We start from the raw sequence: 24,287 nt of genomic DNA on the forward strand, positions 1-24,287 counted from the left end.
CATATGCATGTTATTCTGCCCAGTGCATTATATACAATCGGTTGATTTACTGTAAAGGGAAAACAACTTTTACATCATTAGTTCTAGTCAGATTCTAAAACTTACTTGATTGGGCATGACATATGGTTACCATAACTAAAAAAATTGTGATTGATGGTTTTTTATATGTAATGTGGCCAGTGACAGTGTACGGTTTCCATAACAAACTTACTGGGTAGCTTGTAAATGCTCCAAGATTGAAATGTTGTATGTTGAATGGTTTAATAAATTTACCATGTTATGAGGATTTTTAGCATTGCTGTACTTCACATCTTCTTTAAATGTTTGATCTTGAGCAACAGTGAAAAATCTTTTAACAAATGAGTCTCATATATATTGATTTTTGGTCCTTGTAATATATTTTAGATTCCTCACTTTAGCAGTAAAGGTATTGTGAATGATGAAATGCTAGTGGGAGAAGTTTGATGCACTGCAACCATAGTAAAGGAAATATATAGATAATTTGTTGGTGAAGATTTACTAGGTTTTTAAGATATGGTTAAAGATCATTTGGTTAAATGAAATTTCCAAATCTGTACATGATGTTTTCATAAGATATAGTTATGCAGTTTGTACCTCTCAAATCCAGGGCTCTGTGGTCTGGCACATTTTGAATCTGCCACCATTAGTTATTTGTTAGTTGATCTGCAACCAGGTTGGTGCTATTAGCAGCACTAAGGCACCAAAATCTGTACACTGCAGCCAAGCTAATTAATAGTCACGTTAATTTCTTATATTAGCCCTTCAGGATTTTATCCAGGATACCAAGAGGTGCAGAAGATGGTGTCAGGTGCTAGTAAATGTAAGCATTAATCATTACCTATGCTTGAAAAGGTGGAGTTACTGAAAAAATTAGATAAAGGAAACTTTCTGTAAAGACTTTGTGTGAGTACTATGAGATTGGATTGTCAAATATGTATGATTTAGGGGTCAATTTCTTTTCCGCTTTTTCTCTGGTCCGGCAATGGCCAGGTTCCAAGGTTCCCAGATTAAAGAGGTAAGACCTGTACTTAATTTTCCTTTGATTTTGAGATTTTATTTTATGAGGAAAATATAGCTTTTTGGTTGAATTTTTTTTTTTCATTTCTACAGCATAAGAGTGGAAGCGACAGAATTAGGGAGAATGAAGGACCATCAAATGAGGAAGAGGAACGGACAATGTTTTTGCAGCGTGTGCTCTTAGATTGGCTAGCAGTCAATTCTGAAAGTGAAGTTGCCCTCCTTCATGCAAGACATTTTTATATTGGTCAGTGGTATCGGGAAGCTTTCACAGAGATCATGCGTCAAAAGCAAGGACCTCTCCCACAACCTAGTGGGCGAAAATCAGGCAGTCATAACAAGAAGAAGAGAAAGAGAAGAGGCAAGTTAAATTAGAGAAAATGTTATGTGTACCTGGCTTTGTTTATGAATCTAATAATGTTAAAAGTTTTTACTGTATTTTATGAAGCAACTGATTCATGTTTTATATAGGAGATGAAAGTGAAGAGGAAAGCAGTGAAGACTCAGAAGAGGACAATGATGAGGAAGGAGGGAAGAGAGGGGGACATGTGGATGAGATGCTTGTGGCGGAGGTTACACAACTTGCGGTGAAAAGAAAGTTATTTCTCCTCACTAAGGTATTATGAAGATATTTTTTATGCACAATATGCACTTGAATTTTTAATCTTTGTTGATGTGATAGCATGTTCCTTACATATGTGATGAGATTTACAAGTGAAAAAAATGTTCAGACAGCAGTAATGCCAGGCGTATGATGTGCTTCTTATATAGGCATACTGTATGCATAACTCAGTATGGAATCATGTAATTCTCGGTGGTATGTTTTGTATTATTTATTTTTATTTTATTTGTTATACTTTGTCGCTGTCTCCCGCGTTAGGGAGGTAGCACAAGGAAACAGACGAAAGACTGGCCCAACCCTCCCACATACACATGTATATACATACACGCTCACGTTTGCACATATACATACCTATACATTTCAACGTATGTATATATATATATATATATATATATATATATATATATATATATATATATATCTTTTTCTTTTCTTTCTTTCAAACTAGTCGCCATCTCCCGCATTAGCGAGGTAGCGTTAAGAACAGAGGACTGGGCCTTTGAGGGAATACCCTCACCTGGCCCAATTCTCTGTTCCTTCTTTTGGAAAAAAAAAAAAAAAAAAAAAAAAAAAACGAGAGGGGAGGATTTCCAGCCCCCAGCTCCCTCCCCTTTTAGTCGCCTTCTACGACACGCAGGGAATACATGGGAAGTATTCTTAATCCCCTATCCCCAGGGATAATATATATATATATATATATATATATATATAAAAAAAAAATATATATATATATATATATTTTTTTTTTTTTTTTTGCTTTGTCGCTGTCTCCCGCGTTTGCGAGGTAGCGCAAGGAAACAGACAAAAGAAATGGCCCAACCCACCTCCATACACATGTATATACATACGTCCACACACGCAAATATACATACCTACACAACTTTCCATGGTTTACCCCAGACGCTTCACATGCCCTGATTCAATCCACTGACAGCACGTCAACCCCGGTATACCACATCGATCCAATTCACTCTATTCCTTGCCCTCCTTTCTCCCTCCTGCATGTTCAGGCCCCGATCACATAAAATCTTTTTCACTCCATCTTTCCACCTCCAATTTGGTCTCCCACTTCTCCTCGTTCCCTCCACCTCCGAAACATATATCCTCTTGGTCAATCTTTCCTCACTCATTCTCTCCATGTGCCCAAACCATTTCAAAACACCCTCTTCTGCTCTCTCAACCACGCTCTTTTTATTTCCACACATCTCTCTTACCCTTACGTTACTTACTCGATCAAACCACCTCACACCACACATTGTCCTCAAACATCTCATTTCCAGCACATCCATCCTCCTGCGCACAACTCTATCCATAGCCCACGCCTCGCAACCATACAACATTGTTGGAACCACTATTCCTTCAAACATACCCATTTTTGCTTTCCGAGATAATGTTCTCGACTTCCACACATTCTTCAAGGCTCCCAGAATTTTCGCCCCCTCCCCCACCCTATGATCCACCTCCGCTTCCATGGTTCCATCCGCTGCCAGATCCACTCCCAGATATCTAAAACACTTTACTTCCTCCAGTTTTTCTCCATTCAAACTTACCTCCCAATTGACTTGACCCTCAACCCTACTGTACCTAATAACCTTGCTCTTATTCACATTTACTCTTAACTTTCTTCTTTCACACACTTTACCAAACTCAGTCACCAGCTTCTGCTGTTTCTCACATGAATCAGCCACCAGCGCTGTATCATCAGCGAACAACAACTGACTCACTTCCCAAGCTATCTCATCCCCAATAGACTTCATACTTGCCCCTCTTTCCAAAACTCTTGCATTCACCTCCCTAACAACCCCATCCATAAACAAATTAAACAACCATGGAGACATCACACACCTGTGCCGCAAACCTACATTCACTGAGAACCAATCACTTTCTTCTCTTCCTACACGTACACATGCCTTACATCCTCGATAGAAACTTTTCACTGCTTCTAACAACTTGCCTCCCACACCATATATTCTTAATACCTTCCACAGAGCATCTCTATCAACTCTATCATATGCCTTCTCCAGATCCATAAATGCTACATACAAATCCATTTGCTTTTCTAAGTATTTCTCACATACATTCTTCAAAGCAAACACCTGATCCACACATCCTCTACCACTTCTGAAACCACACTGCTCTTCCCCAATCTGATGCTCTGTACATGCCTTCACCCTCTCAATCAATACCTTCCCATATAATTTACCAGGAATACTCAACAAACATATACCTCTGTAATTTGAGCACTCACTCTTATCCCCTTTGCCTTTGTACCATGGCACTATGCATGCATTCCGCCAATCCTCAGGCACCTCACCATGAGTCATACATACATTAAATAACCTTACCAACCAGTCAATAATACAGTCACCCCCTTTTTTAATAAATTCCACTGCAATACCATCCAAACCTGCTGCCTTGCCGGCTTTCATCTTCAACAAAGCTTTTACTACCTCTTCTCTGTTTACCAAATCATTTTCCCTAACCCTCTCTCTTTGCATACCACCTCGACCAAAACACCCTATATCTGCCACTCTATCATCAAACACATTCAACAAACCTTCAAAATACTCACTCCATCTCTTTCTCACATCACCACTACTTGTTATCACCTCCCCATTTGCACCCTTCACTGAAGTTCCCATTTGCTCCCTTGTCTTATGCACTTTATTTACCTCCTTCCAGAAAATCTTTTTTTTTTCTTTTTTCTTTTAAACTATCCGCCATTTCCCGCATTAGCGAGGTAGCGTTAAGAACAGAGGACTGCGTCTTTGTGGAATATCCTCACCTGGCCCTCCTCTGTTCCTTCTTTTGGAAAATTAAAAAAAGAAAAAAAAAAAAACGAGAGGGGAGGATTTCCAGCCTCCCGCTCCCTCCCCTTTTAGTCGCCTTCTACGACACGCAGGGAATACGTGGGAAGTATTCTTCATCCCCTATCCCTAAAATTTAATGATACTCTCTCACCCCAACTCTCATTTGCCCTCTTTTTCACCTCTTGCACCTTTCTCTTGACCTCCTGTCTCTTTCTTTTATACATCTCCCACTCAATTGCATTTTTTCCCTGCAAAAATCGTCCAAATGCCTCTCTCTTTTCTTTCACTAATAATCTTACTTCTTCATCCCACCAATCACTACCCTTTCTAATCAACCCACCTCCCACTCCTCTCATGCCACAAGCATCTTTTGTGCAATCCATCACTGCTTCCCTAAATACATCCCATTCCTCCCCCACTCCCCTTACTTCCATTGTTCTCACCTTTTTCCATTCTGTACTCAGTCTCTCCTGGTACTTCCTCACACAAGTCTCCTTCCCAAGCTCACTTACTCTCACCACCCTCTTCATCCCAACATTCACTCTTCTTTTCTGAAAACCTATACAAATCTTCACCTTAGCCTCCACAAGATAATGATCAGACATCCCTCCAGTTGCACCTCTCAGCACATTAACATCCAAAAGTCTCTTTCGCGCGCCTGTCAATTAACATGTTATCCAATAACGCTCTCTGGCCATCTCTCCTACTTACATACGTATACTTATATATATCTCTCTTTTTAAACCAGGTATTCCCAATCATCAGTCCTTTTTCAGCACATAGATCTACAAGCTCTTCACCATTTACAACACTGAACACCCCATGTATACCAATTATTCCCTCAACTGCCACATTACTCACCTTTGCATTCAAATCACCCTTCACTATAACCCGGTCTTGTGCATCAAAACCACTAACACACTCATTCAGCTGCTCCCAAAATACTTACCTCTCATGATCTTTCTTCTCATGCCCAGGTGCATATGCACCAATAATCACCCATCTCTCTCCATCAACTTTCAGTTTTACCCATATTAATCAAGAATTTACTTTCTTACATTCTATCACATACTCCCACAACTCCTGTTTCAGGAGTAGTGCTACTCCTTCCCTTGCTCTTGTCCTCTCACTAACCCCTGACTTTACTACCAAGACATTCCCAAACCACTCTTCCCCTTTACCCTTGAGCTTCGTTTCACTCAGAGCCAAAACATCCAGGTTCCTTTCCTCAAACATACTACCTATCTCTCCTTTTTTCACATCTTGGTTACATCCACACACATTTAGACACCCCAGTCTGAGTCTATGAGGAGGATGAGCACTCCCCGCGTGACTCCTTCTGTTTCCCATTTTTTTAGAAAGTTAGAAATACAAGGAGGGGAGGATTTCTGGCCCCAAGCTCCCGTCCCCTCTAGTCGCCTTCTACGACACATGAGGAATGCGAGGGAAGTATTCTTTCACCCCTATCCCCAGGGATGATATACATATATATATACATACACACTCACATACACACATATACACACATACACACACATATATATATATATACATATGAAAAATGTAAGAAATAATTTAGAAAACTGAAACTTCTAGCTTGAAATGAGCAGAAAAAATGAATGTCACATAATGGTTCAGCCTCTGGCTATGGAAAAGGGAAATGTATAATTTATTTACACAAACGTCAATAGTAGTTTTCATCAATTTAACCACTGTATCCTACTGCCTGGACCACTTCTCTTAACATGAAACTGGAATATTGGCTTATGATGTTTCTCAATTGTCTTCATTACACAAAGTACAACCATATCTTGGATACATGAGGGTAGGTAGTTGGTCATCCGCCATAATAAAGCCTTGACAGACCAAAAGTTTATCTGGACCTCAACTTTTCCGGTACATTCATGAAAAACACCTTTTTGCTTTCCATCTCTATCACTTTGAAAAAATGCTCCCTTTGTTCACATTTCAATGAAAGAATAAGCTTCAATGTCTAAGCTACATTCTTTTCCAATTTCACTATTTTCTTGTCAGAGCACCATGTATGAAAACTATCACTCCAGTAACAACTATAAACATTTACTTCTCCTTTAAAAAAAGTTCTGGGGACGTCTGTCTCGATACACTGCGGGTCACTCTACCACCTGGTGAGGTTTGTGTTTCAATGGTTCTTAATTCACAAAAGTAGTAGCATCACTAGTGGGCGGAAGAACATTTTTTTTTTCCAAAAGAAGGAACAGAGAATTGGGCCAGGTGAGGGTATTCCCTCAAAGGCCCAGTCCTCTGTTCTTAACGCTACCTCGCTAATGCGGGAAATGGCGAATAGTTTGAAAGAAAAAGATATATATATATATATATATATATATATATATATATATATATATATATGATAGAGTTGATAGAGATGCTCTGTGGAAGGTATTAAGAATATATGGTGTGGGAGGCAAGTTGTTAGAAGCAGTGAAAAGTTTTTATCGAGGATGTAAGGCATGTGTACGTGTAGGAAGAGAGGAAAGTGATTGGTTCTAAGTGAATGTAGGTTTGCGGCAGGGGTGTGTGATGTCTCCATGGTTGTTTAATTTGTTTATGGATGGGGTTGTTAGGGAGGTGAATGCAAGAGTTTTGGAAAGAGGGGCAAGTAAGAAGTCTGTTGGGGATGAGAGAGCTTGGGAAGTGAGTCAGTTGTTGTTCGCTGATGATACAGCGCTGGTGGCTGATTCATGTGAGAAACTGCAGAAGCTGGTGACTGAGTTTGGTAAAGTGTGTGAAAGAAGAAAGTTAAGAGTAAATGTGAATAAGAGCAAGGTTATTAAGTACAGTAGGGTTGAGGGTCAATTCAATTGGGAGGTGAGTTTGAATGGAGAAAAACTGGAGGAAGTGAAGTGTTTTAGATATCTGGGAGTGGATCTGGTAGCGGATGGAACCATGGAAGCGGAAGTGGATCATAGGGTGGGGGAGGGGGCGAAAATTCTGGGGGCCTTGAAGAATGTGTGGAAGTCGAGAACATTATCTCGGAAAGCAAAAATGGGTATGTTTGAAGGAATAGTGGTCCCAACAATGTTGTATGGTTGCGAGGCGTGGACTATGGATAGAGTTGTGCGCAGGAGGATGGATGTGCTGGAAATGAGATGTTTGAGGACAATGTGTGGTGTGAGGTGGTTTGATCGAGTAAGTAACGTAAGGGTAAGAGAGATGTGTGGAAATAAAAAGAGCGTGGTTGAGAGAGCAGAAGAGGGTGTTTTGAAATGGTTTGGTCACATGGAGAGAATGAGTGAGGAAAGATTGACCAAGAGGATATATGTGTCGGAGGTGGAGGGAACGAGGAGAAGAGGGAGACCAAATTGGAGGTGGAAAGATGGAGTGAAAAAGATTTTGTGTGATCGGGGCCTGAACATGCAGGAGGGTGAAAGGAGGGCAAAGAATAGAGTGAATTGGAGCGATGTGGTATACCGGGGTTGACGTGCTGTCAGTGGATTGAATCAAGGCCTGTGTATGGGGGTGGGTTTGGCCATTTCTTTCATCTGTTTCCTTGCGCTACCTCGCAAACGCGGGAGACAGCGACAAAGCAAAAAAAATATATATATATATATATATATATATATATATATATATATATATATATATATATATATATATATATATATATATATATCCCTGGGGATAGGGGAGAAAGAATACTTCCCACGTATTCCCTGCGTGTCGTAGAAGGCGACTAAAAGGGAAGGGAGCGGGAGGCTGGAAATCCTCCCCTCATTTTTTTTTTTTTTTTTTTTTTTTTTTTTTTCCCAAAAGAAGAAACAGAGAAAGGGGCCAGGTGAGGATATTCCCTCAAAGGCCCAGTCCTCATCCTCTGTTCTTAACGCTACCTCGCTAATGCGGGAAATGGCGATTAGTATAAAAAAAAAAAAAAAAAAAAATATATATATATATATATATATATATATATATATATATATATATATATTTGTATGTAGCATTTATGGATCTGGAGAAGGCATATGATAGAGTTGATAGAGATGCTCTGTGGAAGGTATTAAGAATATATGGTATGGGAGGAAAGTTGTTAGAAGCAGTGAAAAGTTTTTATCGAGGATGTAAGGCATGTGTACGTGTAGGAAGAGAGGAAAGTGATTGGTTCTCAGTGAATGTAGGTTTGCGGCAGGGGTGTGTGACGTCTCCATGGTTGTTTAATTTGTTTATGGATGGGTTTGTTAGGGAGGTAAATGCAAGAGTTTTGGAAAGAGGGGCAAGTATGAAGTCTGTTGGGGATGAGAGAGCTTGGGAAGTGAGTCAGTTGTTGTTCGCTGATGATACAGCGCTGGTGGCTGATTCATGTGAGAAACTGCAGAAGCTGGTGACTGAGTTTGGTAAAGTGTGTGGAAAAAGAAAGTTAAGAGTAAATGTGAATAAGAGCAAGGTTATTAGATACAGTAGGGTTGAGGGTCAAGTCAATTGGGAGGTGAGTTTGAATGGAGAAAAACTGGAGGAAGTGAAGTGTTTTAGATATCTGGGAGTGGATCTGGCAGCGGATGGAACCATGGAAGCGGAAGTGGGTCATTGGGTGGGGGAGGGGGCAAAAATTCTGGGGGCCTTGAAGAATGTGTGGAAGTCGAGAACATTATCTCGGAAAGCAAAAATGGGTATGTTTGAAGGAATAGTGGTTCCAACAATGTTGTATGGTTGCGAGGCATGGGCTATGGATAGAGTTGTGTGCAGGAGGATGGATGTGCTGGAAATGAGATGTTTGAGGACAATGTGTGGTGTGAGGTGGTTTGATCGAGTAAGTAACGTAAGGGTAAGAGAGATGTGTGGAAATAAAAAGAGCGTGGTTGAGAGAGCAGAAGAGGGTGTTTTGAAATGGTTTGGTCACATGGAGAGAATGAGTGAGGAAAGATTGACCAAGAGGATATATGTGTCGGAGGTGGAGGGAACGAGGAGAAGAGGGAGACCAAATTGGAGGTGGAAAGATGGAGTGAAAAAGATTTTGTGTGATTGGGGCCTGAACATGCAGGAGGGTGAAAGGAGGGCAAAGAATAGAGTGAATTGGAGCGATGTGGTATACCGGGGTTGACGTGCTGTCAGTGGATTGAATCAGGGCATGTGAAGCGTCTGGGGTAAACCATGGAAAGCTGTGTAGGTATGTATATTTGCGTGTGTGGACGTATGTATATACATGTGTATGGGGGGGGGGGTTGGGCCATTTCTTTTGTCTGTTTCCTTGCGCTACCTCGCAAACGCGTGAGACCGACAAAGTATAATAAAAAAAATAATAATATATATATATATATATATATATATATATATATATATATATATATATATATATATATATATATATATATATATTCTTTCCTTCTTTCAAACTATTCGCCATTTCCCACGTTAGCAAGGTAGCGTTAGGAACAGAGGACTGGGCCTCTATGGGAGTATCCTCACCTGGCCCCCTTCTCTGTTCCTTCTTTTGGGGATGAGAGGGCTTGGGAAGTGAGTCAGTTGTTGTTCGCTGATGATACAGCGCTGGTGGCTGATTCATGTGAGAAACTGCAGAAGCTGGTGACTGAGTTTGGTAAAGTGTGTGAAAGAAGAAAGTTAAGAGTAAATGTGAATAAGAGCAAGGTTATTAGGTACAGTAGGGTTGAGGGTCAAGTCAATTGGGAGGTGAGTTTGAATGGAGAAAAACTGGAGGAAGTGAAGTGTTTTAGATATCTGGGAGTGGATCTGGCAGCGGATGGAACCATGGAAGCGGAAGTGGATCATAGGGTGGGGGAGGGGGCGAAAATTCTGGGAGCCTTGAAGAATGTGTGGAAGTCGAGAACATTATCTCGGAAAGCAAAAATGGGTATGTTTGAAGGAATAGTGGTTCCAACAATGTTGTATGGTTGCGAGGCGTGGGCTGTGGATAGAGTTGTGCGCAGGAGGATGGATGTGCTGGAAATGAGATGTTTGAGGACAATGTGTGGTGTGAGGTGGTTTGATCGAGTAAGTAACGTAAGGGTAAGAGAGATGTGTGGAAATAAAAAGAGCGTGGTTGAGAGAGCAGAAGAGGGTGTTTTGAAATGGTTTGGGCTCATGGAGAGAATGAGTGAGGAAAGATTGACCAAGAGGATATATGTGTCGGAGGTGGAGGGAACGAGGAGAAGAGGGAGACCAAATTGGAGGTGTAAAGATGGAGTGAAAAAGATTTTGTGTGATTGGGGCCTGAACATGCAGGAGGGTGAAAGGAGGGCAAGGAATAGAGTGAATTGGAGCAATGTGGTATACCGGGGTTGACGTGCTGTCAGTGGATTGAATCGGGGCATGTGAAGCGTCTGGGGTAAACCATGGAAAGCTGTGTAGGTATGTATATTTGCGTGTGTGGACGTATGTATATACATGTGTATGGGGGTGGGTTGGGCCATTTCTTTCGTCTGTTTCCTTGCGCTACCTCGCAAACGCGGGAGACAGCGACAAAGCAAAAAAAAAAAAAAAAAAAAAATTATATATATATATATATATATATATATATATATATATATATATATATATATATATATATATATATTTATGTATGTATGTATGTATATTGCCTGTGTGGGCATTTATGTATATATATATATATTTTTTTTTTTTTCCAAAAGAAGGAACAGAGAAGAGGTCCAGGTGAGGATATTCCCTCAAACGCCCAGTCCTCAGTTCTTAACGCTACCTCGCTATTGCGGGAAATAGCGAATAGTATGAAAAAAAAAAAAAAAAAAAATGTGTATATGAGTGGTTGGGCCATTCTTTGTTTCCTAGCGCTACCTCACGGAGGCAGAAACAGCGATTAATTATGATAAATGAATGATGATATACATTTTATACATATTTGCCACTTCCTTTGTTAGTGAGGTAGCGTTGAGAACAGAGGACTAAGCCTTAGAGGTAAAATCCTCACTTAGCTCCCGTGTCTGTTCCCTCTTTTGAAAAGTAAGAACTGTAGGGAAGGATATCCAGCCCCCTGCTCCCTCCCCTTATAGTCACCTTTTCTGAGACGCAGGGAATACGTGGGAATTATTCTTTTTATCCTATATATGTATATACACGTGTATGTGGGTGGGTTGGGCCATTCCTCGTCTGTTTCCTTGCACTACCCTGCTAATGCAGGAGATGGCAATTAAGCACACTAGATGAATGAAATATATATATATGCGAATATAGTGGAAATGAACGCGCACTACCATATAACATACAAACCTCCAACAGCTAGGATCGAACCCAGAACCCCTGCATAGCACGCAAGAGCATTACAGTCAGGCTTTGATCACACCTAAAAAGGGAAATGACTATTTGAGTCCTTGCATTTTTCAGTCATGCATGGAGTCATTTTCTTCGTCACAAAACAAAAGATCATCTCGTATAGTGATAGTGAACCTGGACAGCTTGTTGCTTGATGTTAGATATGTTTCCTTCACAAAACCATAATAACAATTTGTTTCACTATGTTACATCCATCAGATCAGTATCACAAGAACTTCTGAAACACTGAGGCTCCTCTGAACTTTCGATGATAAAACAAATACCTGTTATACCTAAACATTCCCCTAGGCAAATGATGGATGTGCCAAAGTACCTCCCTACCCAGGAACTGTGGTCATATTCACCCTGTTTGCTGGCAGTATCATGCTCTTCTTCCTCCTGCCTTCGTTCTTCCTCATCTTCATGGAAACTTGGCCAGTTGGTATAATATTACTCATCTCAGAAAGTTCTGAGTTAGATATATCTGATATGTACATATATTGATTTGAATTTTCTTATAAAGCTTATGTAAGGCAAAGTTGTTATGCTGTAGGCTTCAGCAATGTAGTTGCTTATTTGTATTGTACAGAAAGAAAATTATACACTCAGAAAACCCTGTCTTTTGTACATTCTCTAGTCATGCATCTCAGTTTATGTGTGGTCTCTGGATTAACCATGTCCTCACTCATTCTCTTTCATTCATCCACCACTTTCATCCTACAAAAGGAATTCCTCACATCTTTTTGACAAGTTTCTTTAATTAATTTCTTGTTATGTCCTTTGGTTGCTCTGTCCCTACGTCTCTCAAAGAATTGTTCACTGTTCACGTCATCAGTTTGTTTTAAAAACATAAAGATTGTGATAAAGATTGTGATCAGGTCACCCTTCACTCTTCTTTCTTTTAAGATGGGCATATTTAAAGCCTTTATCCTTCTGCAACTTTGTTCTCGTAATTCTGATACCAGTTTTGTTGCCCTACTCTCTACCTACTCTGTTACAGCTTTCTGCTCCTATAGGTGCGACAACCAAACTTGAGAAGCATATCATAAATTTGCCTTATGAAGATTTTGAATAGCTTGTTGAATATATCCTATCCATAAAACTTAAAGTTATTCAGAAATTCACTTGCGGACAGTTTGTTTCCTTTACTATTTTCCTAATATGGGACTCTGGTAACTGGTTAGCAACAGTGTCAGCTCCTAAGTCCTTCTTATGCACATAATCCTGAAGTTTATATCCTCTTATACAATAATCATATAAAGGCCTTCTTTTATTTTGTCCCATCTTTATTACTTATATTTGCTCAGGTTGAATTTCATCAGCCATGTTTTAGACCAACTTTGGAATCTGTTCAGGCCCCTTTGTAAGCTGATTCAACCATTCTCACTTTTCACTTCCTTCATGACTTTTGCATCATCACTAAGCATGTTCAGGTAAGAGTCCATACCTTCAGGCATGTTATTTACATAGATCAAGAAGAGTAAAGGTCTCAAAACAGGACCCTGTGGCACCCTACTGGTGACCTCCACCCCTTTGGAAGAGGCCCCACTGATGTGTCTTTTGGCCCATTCCACTAAGATAATATTTTAGCCTTTTATTCAAGTGTGGTATTCCACCTCCTTAAACATGCAGTACTTTTGTCAGATCTTTTCAGGCAGTCAAGATATGAATGTTTAGTTACCCAGTTTTCCCTTTTACAAAGGTCACTTTCTCATAGAAATCTAAGAGGTTTGTTACTCATGATCTACTTTCCTGAAAACAATGTTGCCCATCACTTGCATCATATCTCCTCTGTAGAAAGTCATCCATTTGCTTTCTGTTTATCTTTTCCAATACCTTACAGACCATACTTGTCATGGTGACTGGTCTGTAGTTCAGCACCTCTTCCTGGTCTCCTTTCTCGTCGATGGGTATGATATTTACACTCATTCACTTGTTTCACATGTCCCTTCTTCAGCAAGATGTTCACAGTAGTTCAAGAGGTTTGTCTATCATACTTGCACTCATCGTCAGCACATATTATGAAATTTTGTCAAGACCATGACCCTTGTATGAGTCAAACAAGCCCTTTTAGTATTTTGTATTTTCTAAAGCCTCCTCCCCAGCCAACCTCACTAGTGATGGGGCTGAAGTGTCTTACATTGTGAAAGCACTTTTGAAATTAGCATTCAGTTCTTCACTCATCTTTTTATCTTCCTCAACTGTTTTTCATTCTGCGTTTCATAATTTCATTTGCTGTTATTTAACTGGCCAATTAGATAGAAGAAATATTGAATTGATGTATGGAAATACCTTTCTAGATGCGAGTAAATGAATTTTGAATAATTAGCACTTGTATGGCTGTACAATATCCCTGGGGATAGGGGAGAAAGAATACTTCCCACGTATTCCCTGCATGTCATAGAAGGCGACTAAAAGGGGAGGGAGTGGGAGGCTGGAAATCCTCCCTTCATTTTTGATTTTACAAAAGAAGGAACAGAGAAGGGGGCTAAGTAAGGATATTCCCTCAAAGGCTCAGTCCTCTGCTCTTAATGCTACCTTGCTAACATGGGAAATGGTGAATAGTATAAAAAAAGAAAATAGCTGTACATGTACTTTTTAGAAAATTTAAATGATGAGATCCCACTTTTAGGACAATTGTAGTCAAGTCCCAGATGTGGCATGTCTCATATATGGGATATCAGCAGGTAGTGGGTTAACTGTGTGTTTTGAAAACCAAACCAATCTGAAGAATTCTTTTTCCATTTCCAAGGTTTGCATCACAGATACCGATGGTGGAAAGTTTTTCATTATTTTTTTTTTTAGTTTGTGGAACTGGCTGTACCAGGTACACCCATCCTTTGCTTTATGTTGGGGTTGTGTTCCATTTAACTGCTGGTTCTGAGGTAAGAGAAGATGGTGTTGTATGTTTGGATGTCATATTTGCAAACGCAAACGGTAGACTGCAGGAAAATCATATTAGCAGGGATGCCAGATAGCACATGTAACACAGATGTACACTCAACATTGGTAACTGTGAAACTAACACACTGGTGGGAATGTAGCTCACTCCACCCAGGTCCCATGTTTACTCCTTCCCATGTCCAACCTTTACCGAAGTTTTGTTGCGCTTTGTACGATACATACCCGCATAGTAGTAAATTTTGACCACATAAAATGAGGTACCGGTATGGGAAGGTTCCCTTGCATAATAGCGAAATTGCATATGTTAATCCAACATAAAACAAGGTTTGGGTGTGCTTTACATAATAGGTAATTTAATCTTTAAAATCATAAGCTTTTATGTGCTAATGAAAATGTATTAATGGAAGAAAATGTACATTTGAATAGGTCATCAGGGCAAGGGTAATGGAAGATGTTTTTAGAAGTCAGGAAAAATTTTTAAGAGTAGTTAAGAAGGAAAAAGAATGAAGAAATTGATGAGTATATGTTTGTAGAAATGATACAGCAATGAAATTTGTTTGCTGTATTTAACTGATGGATATCATCATGTGATAACAGATATATCTCTAACTTCAGGTACCAGCCTTCCCACCAGCATCACCAGGTGCAAAGACCCAAACTCTACAAACTCACATCAGCTATGACAATGCAGAACTCATAACCAGATACCTTGCATCAAAGAGACCATTTTCACAGAGCTTTGATATGTATCTTAAACAGGTTAGTAGATACAAAATGGTGTACACCTTTTCTTTAATGGGAGGACTTAGTATAAAGTAGTGAAATTTGAAGCTTAGAAATGTCGCACACTCCCTTATTACTAGAGTAGTATGCTCTCCTGATTTGCTCTTTATATGACAGTAATTTGATTAACATTGTCAGTGATATGTTATATCCTATTTGTACAGTATATTCAAGGAGTTATGCACTTTTAGAAAACCTAATTCTGACTTTCTGAAATTTTACTATAACGTTTTAATGAAATGCATACATTCACAGTTTCATCACTTAGGTTATTTCACTCATCCACAACTCCCATTTTATAAGAGAACATCTTTACATCTTTGGTAACAAGCTTCTAGCTTAATATCTTGTAATGGTCTCTTGAGATTTTTTTTTTTTCATCTTTCAAAGAAGTGTTCACACTTGATATTATCATTATGATTAAGAAACTTAATTGTTGTAATCAAGCATCTTCCATGGTATGCAAATTTATAGCCACATACTTTTCACTGTAATTCACTATTGACTATTCTCATTTTTTCCTTCCTCAGTAGCACCTGTCTTAGATATTTAAGTTTCTTGAATTATGATAATTGATTCATATATATTGATTTAGGTCAAGTATATGCTGATTAGTTTATTTAACATTTTATTAATCATATACTTGAAGAAGTATTGATATTAGATAGTTTGTTGGGTACTGTATCAACACCAAAGTTCTTTTCACACACCGATTAGTGTCACATGTTTCTTCCCTGATTGTAGTTATAGCTAGACTTTCGTTCAGTGTGCCTCATATTCATTCCTGTACTTTTGTTAGGGTTGAAATTTTATCAGCTATGTATGTTACATATTCTTGTGCTTGTTTAAGGGTTTAAGTATCTTTTTATGTTGATGTGATCCTGTTTATTACAGGTATGAAAGAAAGAAAAAGATTTAAAGGGGGAGTAGAAACCCTTCCCTCCTTGTATTTCAGTTTCTAAAAGTTTGAAAAGAAGAACGTGCCAGGTGAAGAAAGTCATCCTCCTCGAAGGCTCAGAGTGAGTTGCCTGAATGTGTGTGGATGTAATCAGGTTGAGATGAAGGGAAAGATATGTTTAGGGAGAGAAGCCCCTAGATCTTCACTAAGGTTCAGATAAAGGGGGGAAGAATGGTATAGTTAGAGGGCAGGAACAAAAGAGGATATATGGGAATGTGTTAAAGAACATATGAAGTGAGTTTGAGACTAATGTGGGCAAGACTGAAAGCAGATGATGAGAGATGGGTGATCAGCACTATGCAGCTAGTAGTGAGATGTATTTTAGGAATTTGAATGTGTCAGCAATTAGATGCAGGAGATGGAGTATTAAGTGCAAAAATGGATGATGTGGTAATGAGAGTATGATTAGGTTTTATGGTGTCCCCTGTGTAGATGAAAATATTGAACAGTTTGACAGGTCACACCTGGTTTAGAATTAGGTGTATACGTAAAAGTGCATGAGTGACTGAGCATTATTGGTTTATGTAATGCTTGATAGGCATGCAAAGGAGAAACTTGGATGTTAACGTGCTGGGAGGGGCAGCTGGTAGGATATCTGATCACTTCTTGGTGGATGTGAGTGTGAAAGTTTGTTGTGGACTTGGGAAAAGAGGAAGATAATGGTAAAAAAGAATGAGCAAGAAAAAGATTCTTGTTTGTGGAGATGCCAAGAGAGATTGGTTTAAGAATGATGTAAGTTGAGAGTAAGCAGAACTGGAAGACAAGAAATGGCAGGTATTTAGGGAAGTATTTTGTCTATGTGTGGATGAAATGTGTGGCATGCAGAATATGGGTGGCAGGCATTTGAGAAAGGGTAATGCCTAGTAGGATGAGTTGATTAAGTGGCAAGTGAAGGAGAAAAGAGAGATGGGGGTGGTGTCTTCCTGTAGGTAGGGAGTGTTAGTGATTTGGAGAGGAACAAGAGAAAGCAACAGGAGTTAAGAAAAAGATGCAGGAGCTGAAAAAGAGGGCAAATAAGGGATGGGGTGAGAGAGTATCAGAAACATCAGGGGCAACATGAAAGTGTTTTATAGAAAGGTGAATATTGTGAGAACACGATGACAAACGGAACTTTAGTGAAGGGAGCAGGTGGGGAAGGGGTAACATGCAAAGATGTAGTGAGAAGAAGACAAATTTGGGATGTGGAGGGATGGAAGAGTCTTGGCAAAGACAGATGGTTTATTGAAAAGAACAGGCTGTTAAAGCTTATATAAGATTAAGTGTGGCAAAGCAGCTGGAGTGGATAGGAGTGCAGTTGAATCTCAAGAAAAGGGGTGACAGTGGTATTGATTGGTTAGTCATCATTTTCGATACATGTATGCCTAAAGGTGAGGTGCTTGAGGACTGGTAGAATACTTCTTTAGTCCCACTATATAGGGGTAGAAAAATGAATGCTTGAATCACAGAGTTATTTGTCCGTTGAGCATACCACATTAGTTGAATGGGAGAGTAGTGATTTAGAGGGCGCTTGCATACACAGTGCATCATTATAGGGAGGATCAATGTGGCATCAGGAATGGTAGAGTATGTGTGGACAAGGTGTTTGCTTCAAAGACTTTGTTAGAAAAGTATTTGGAGAAAAAGAGGGATTTGTATGTGGCATTAATGGATCAAAAGAGAGCTTCTTATAAGGTTGACAGAGATGCTTTTTGGAAGTTGCAATGAATATTTTCTTTAGAAGGAAAGATGCTATATGCAGTGAGAAGTATTTTGGAAGAGTAAGATATATGGGTGAGTAAGAAAGGAGGAGCATGAGGGGTCCAATTGAAGGTTCATTTTCATCAAGGTGTGTGATGCTGCAGTAGTTGTTTTAATCTTTTTTTGGATGAGATAGTGTGAAAGGTAAATCCAAGGGTCTGTAGTATGATTGGGATGGGGGGCTTTGCAAGTGAGTCAGTTACTGTCTGCAGTTGATGTGGCTTTGGTTGCAAACTAGAGTAGGAAACTGTAGAAACTGTTGTTGGAGCTTGTGACTGTTTGTGAAAGGAGTAAGTTAAGTTATAATGAGGTTATGAGGTTTAGGGAGTGGGGGCACATTGGCTTGAGTGTTTGCATGGAGATTACTATAAGGAAGCATATGTTTTAGTTACCTGGGAGTGTATATGGTAACAAATAGAACTATGTAAGTTTTTGTGAACCATATGGTAATTGAGTGGGTAACGCTCTTCAGTCCATTGATAATTGTATGGAGGGAGATGTCACTATCATTGAGGCCAAAGATGGGAATGTTTAATGGTATAGTAGTCCTATGGTGCTCTATGGCTATGACTCTTTTGCGCAAAATGTAAAATGATGCAAGAGTGTTCATGTTTTGGAAGTGAAATTCATGAGGATAGTGTAATGTAGGAAGGGTTGATTGTGCAAAGAATGACAGTGCAAGGAGGTGTGGTTGTAAGCAGTTTCATTGAGAGAGCTGAGTAGGATGTGTTGAAATGATTTGGGTACAAGGTGGGGATGAGTGAAGAGATTCATTCGGGAGAGCTAATTAAAGAGTAAGGGATAGAGGAACTTGAAGTGATGTGATAGATTTAGGCCAACTTGCTGTCATTATGATGAACCTTGGAATATGAAGCTTTTAGGAGAAACCAAGGATAAGTGATAGACAACCATGAAAGAAAGTATCTTAAAACTGTCTAAAGCACACCTTCAATGAATTATTATTTCCATGAGAGATGGTGGTGAGAGAGTATCATTGAATTTTAGGGAGAATAAAAAGATGTTATGGAAGGAGGTAAATAAAGTGCATAAGACAAGAGAACAAATGGGAACATCGGTGAAGGGGGCTAATGGGGAGGTAATAAGTTGTGGTGATGTGAGAAGAGGGTTTGTTAATGCTAGATGATAGAGTGGCAGATATAGGGTGTTTTGGTCGAGGTGGTGTGCGAAGTAAGAGGGTCAGGGAGAATGGTTTGGTGCACAGAGAAGTAGTGAAAGCTTTACGGAAGATGAAAGCTGGCAGGGTGGCGGATTTGGATAGTATTGCAGTGGAATTTATTTAAAAAAGGGGGTGACTTTGTTGTTGACTGGTTGGTGAGGATATTCAACGTATGTACAGCTCATGGTGAAGTGCCTGAGATTGGCGAAATGCATGCATATTGCCATTGTACAAAGGCAAGGGGGATAAAGGTGAGTGTTCAAATTACAGAGGTATAAGTTTGTTGAGTATTCCTGGGAAATTGTACGGGAGGGTATTGATTACAAGGGTGAAGGCATGTACAGAGCGTCAGTTTGGATCCAAAGAGCAGGGTGGCTTCAGAAGTAGTAGAGGATGTGTGGATCAGGTGTTTGCTTTGAAGTATGTATGTGAGAAATACTTAGAAAAACAAATGGATTTGTATTTAGCTTTTATGGCTCTGGAGAAGGCATATGATAGTTGAAAGAGATGCTCTGTGGAAGGTATTAAGAGTATATGGTGTGGGAGGCAAGTTGCCAGAAGCAGTGGAAAGCTTTTATCGAGGATGTAAAGCATGTGTGCTATTAGGAAGAGAGGAAAGTGATTGGTTCCCGGTGAATGTCGGTTTGCGGCAGGGTGTGTGATGTCTCCATGGTTATTTAATTTGTTTATGGATGGGGTTGTTAGGGAGGTGAATGCAAGAGTTTTGGAGAGAGGGGCAAGTATGCAGTCTGTTGTGGATGAGAGGGCTTGGGAAGTGAGTGAGTTGTTGTTCGCTGATGATAGAGCGCTGGTGGCTGATTCGGGTGAGAAACTGCAGAAGCTGGTGACTGAGTTTGGTAAAGTGTGTGAAAGAAGAAAGCTGAGAGTAAATGTGAATAAGAGAAAGGTTATTAGGTACAGTAGGGATGAGGGACAAGTCAGTTGGGAGGTAAGTTTGAATGGAGAAAAACTGGAGGAAGTAAAGTGTTTTAGATATCTAGGAGTGGATTTGACAGTGGATGGAACCATGGAAGCAGAAGTGAGTCATGAGGAGGGGGCGGCAAAGGTTCTGGGAGCCTTGAAAAATGTGTGGAAGGCAAGAACATTATCTTGGAAAGAAAAAGTAGGTATGTTTGAAGGAATAGTGGTTCCAACAATGTTACATGGTTGTGAGGCGTTGGCAATAGATAGGGTTGTGCAGAGGAGGGTGGATGTGTTGGAAATGAGATATTCAAGGACAGTATGTGGTGTGAGATGGTTTGATCGAGTAATTTATGAAAGGGTAAGAGAGGTGTGTGGTGATAAAAAGAGTGTGGTTGAGAGAGCAAAAGAGGGTGTATTGAAATGGTTTGGTCACATGGAGAGAATGAGTGAGGAAAGATTAACAAAGAGGATATATTTGTCAGAGGTGGAGGGAACGAGAAGTGGGAGACCAAATTGGAGGTGGAACGATGGAGTGAAAAAGATTTTGAGCGATCGGGGCCTGAACATGCAGGAGGGTGAAAGGCATGCAAGGAATAGAGTGAATTGGAACGATGTGGTATACCGGGGTCGATGTGCTGTCAGAGGATTGAACCAGGGCATTTGAAGTGTCTGGAGTAAACCATGGAAAGTTGTGTAGGGCCTGGATGTGGAAAGGGAGCTGTGGTTTTGGTGCATTATTACATGACAGCTAGATACTGAGTGTGAACGAATGTGGCCTTTTTTGTCTTTTCGTAGCACTACCTCGCACACATGCGGGGGAGGGGGTTGTCATTTCATGTGTGGCAGGTTGGCAACAGGAATGAATAAAGGCAGCAAGTATGAATTATGTACATGTATATATATGTATACGTTGAAATGTATAGGTATGTATATGTGCGTGTGTGGACACGTATGTATAGACGTGTATGTGGGTGGGTTGGGCCATTCTTTCGTCTATTTCCTTGTGCAACCTCGCTAACCTGGGAGACAGCAACAAAGTATGATGAATGAATGAATAATGTTATAAAACAGCTGAATGATAGAAAGAAGAAGGATCAGTGAAGGATATTGATCCATGGGATCAAAAAGCTGTGGTCTGGTAGCATTTGTTTTGTCAGTGTGCATCTCTAGAGAATTCTAAACTGCTGAGCCATTGGAAGTCATAAAGTTGATGACATCAGATGACATCATCTCTTTGCATTCTCTGATTGGCGAATGTTGGGCCTGAAAATAGTGAGCTGCTGCTATTCTGTTTGAGTGGTTAGCAAGAGATAGGGAAGGCAAGGCCTTTGGTTCCCCATAATAAATTTGAAGGGTTGGATTGTCCTAACCCAATTTTCATGGAGAAGTCCTTATACTTTCAAGATGGACCACAGTGAAGAGAAGTGATTGCAGTTTGATAAACATATACTGCTTTGGAGTATGCTGTGAATATAATTGAAAAAAATTTCTTGTAAGAAATATTTATTGCATTTACATCTGACAGTTGTTATTCGTTTGGTAGTATGATTACACAAAAAGATACGGAGAAGAGTACAGCAACAGACCACTGGGTCCTTTTAAGACTGTTATTGAGCAAGTGAAAAAACAATGCAGATTACTTTGTAAGAAATATCATTTTTGAACTTGATATTTTTAGAGGCACGGATAATATAAGTACAGTGATAGACTTTAGTTGAAGTATTTATCATATCTGAGACACTTAAACAAAATTACAGAGTGACTTACTGCTACCCTTAATGATAAATCTTCTTTATATTAATTATGCTGTTAAGTAAAGATTCCTAAGCATCACTTTTCCCTCAAGGTTGTATCATATAGTCTGTAATAGCTGCTTAGTTGTATTAATAAGTTATCAGACTCCACATGCTTTTGACTGCACCCCAAGTAAAGAGTCACTTTCATTAAGGTTTTAGTATTTGATTGCAATCTTGTCAAAGAGCAACTTCTCTTTATGGAAGATACATTGTTGTGGGTCAAGAATAATAAGCTGGCATTTGCACTGACCAAGATTTACGGTATCCTTCATATATCATTCCATATTAGGGTTTTAAAGAATAAATAAAAGCTAGGGAGGAAGATTTTTTCAATTTTCCTATGAGTTGGGAAAATCTGTGCCCCACCCAGCAACAGGGTTACATTCCTGGATGACCCGACAGAAGTTAAAACATTGATTGAATCTCACGTTGTATAAGGGGTTACATTCCCAAACATATTTTCCCAATTTGAGCCTTATACTGAAAAGCTTGCCATCAATATGCCACACTCTGTCATGATGTAATTTAGACAATATTTCATGAAAACTTGTTGAAAAAGGAACTGCACTGAAGAACTTTGCGATCAAATCTTAAAGCTCTGATTTGATAGGATGAGGTGGAATTAGGGTATTGGTAAGTAGAGTAAGGTTCTCTGATACATTATCTATTGCCTTATCAAAGTTACTGGAGATGAAACTTGATAGACAATTAAATAGGTGGTGATAAAGACTTTTATCTTCTGCTGGAGTGGGATGAGGTGGAGTTCAAATTACAGGGAAGTAGAGTTAGGTGTATTAGGCTCACCTACATCTTCACTGGATTATCTGATTCAACTACTTTTGCCATATGACAAGTAGTTTAAACAAAATTTCATGGATACTTAACAAAAAAGGTGGTTATGAGGGTTTGACGTGCTCTTGGAGGAGGATAGAATGAAATGATTTTCTGTTTGTCTCCTCTAAAATTATTTATTTTAACAGCCGTTGTCAAATCACAGGTAGTTCAGGTATTACGGGGTCCTTCATAATCCAGGGTTTTATGTGTAGAATCTCCCTCTAGTTGAAGCATCAAATGATATTTGTCAGCCATGAAACCTGGAGGATCCTGTCTCTTCCTTGACAAGAAAGTGTCTTTACTGGTGTTCTTTCCCAAAGTCAGCAGAACTCATCCACACTAAACACTTGTTGTGTCATCTCTTACCTCCATAATTATCCCAATATACATACAAAATGATAGATAACTCTGGCAAGAGCACACATTTAATTACAGATATTTTTAAACCTTGCAAATTCAACTTCGGTACATAGGATGCGAGCATATTTTGCCAGTTTGTTGGGTGTGAATGGAATAGTGTTCTGCTGTTGCATCATTAAAGTGTGCATGATAAGTACAGAAATAATGTGAAATGTCCTGACCTTTTACCAAAAAAAGGATTGTTTAGCCCTTTCATTGTACAAATAAATTTTCAAGCCTATTCCCTGTGTCACTAAACAACCAAAAAGTAAGATTGTGAATTTGAGCCTTTATGATATCTTTTTTTGGTATTTTTTAAAAGAAGCTATATTTTCTATACTTATCAGTAATACTCCATGAAAACTATATTGGATTGTGAAAAATAATTTTGCTTTTTAGAAAATTGAAAATGAAAAGAAAGTAATCTGTAGTAAAAGCATAAATATTGGCAAAACTAAGGTCACTAAGATGTCAAAAAGCATATATGGATGTAAAGAAAATCCAATATAGAAATAAGCTGTCTTTACATAGATTCTGTTTGTGTTCCTGTTAAGTTTGGATGTTTTAATGAAAAATATCTTTAATTTTACTTATTCCCATTTTTGTATTTAATCCCCCATTGTACATTTATGTTAATCATATTAAAGATAATGCACAAATTGTGAAGTACTGCTAAACAAGTTTCTTTAAAAGATATATATATTCAGTACATTATGGTCATTCAGCTGAGGCATTCAAAAGTATAGGTTTCACAGTGTAGAACACAGATGACAGAACTCATGCAGATTTAGTAAGTGTTTCTTATTCCGAATGTAAGAGTAGGGAGAAACTTTCTCCTATAGCAGTGAGGTGTCTGTTGGGTTTGTATATTTTGACTTTTTCTGTCTGTTCTTAGTCCTGACAATGTAATTATACAAAAGTGCATGAGATATTGTATTTTCTGTTCCCATGTAGTTTTACCAGTGTTTGTGCGTGTCGATATATGTATGGATGTGGACAGGGGAGCTGTGGTTTCAGTACATTACACATGACAGCTAGGGAATGAGTGTGA

The 24,287-nt window shown here is 39.2% G+C and overlaps 1 protein-coding gene across 1 annotated transcript in view; it reads left to right on the forward strand.

The window, feature by feature from the left end:
• The window catches only part of LOC139749706 (nipped-B-like protein), a 448,638-nt gene that overhangs the window by 96,910 nt on the left and 327,441 nt on the right, over positions 1-24,287 (forward strand). The window contains exons 4-6 of the mRNA XM_071663859.1: positions 1,132-1,399; positions 1,510-1,655; positions 15,244-15,387. Of these exons, the coding sequence (XP_071519960.1) occupies positions 1,132-1,399; positions 1,510-1,655; positions 15,244-15,387 (558 nt within the window). The remainder of the gene's footprint in view (positions 1-1,131; positions 1,400-1,509; positions 1,656-15,243; positions 15,388-24,287) is intronic.

Source organism: Panulirus ornatus, chromosome 8, assembly GCF_036320965.1.
Source record: "Panulirus ornatus isolate Po-2019 chromosome 8, ASM3632096v1, whole genome shotgun sequence".
NCBI classification, from domain to species: Eukaryota; Metazoa; Arthropoda; class Malacostraca; order Decapoda; family Palinuridae; genus Panulirus; species Panulirus ornatus.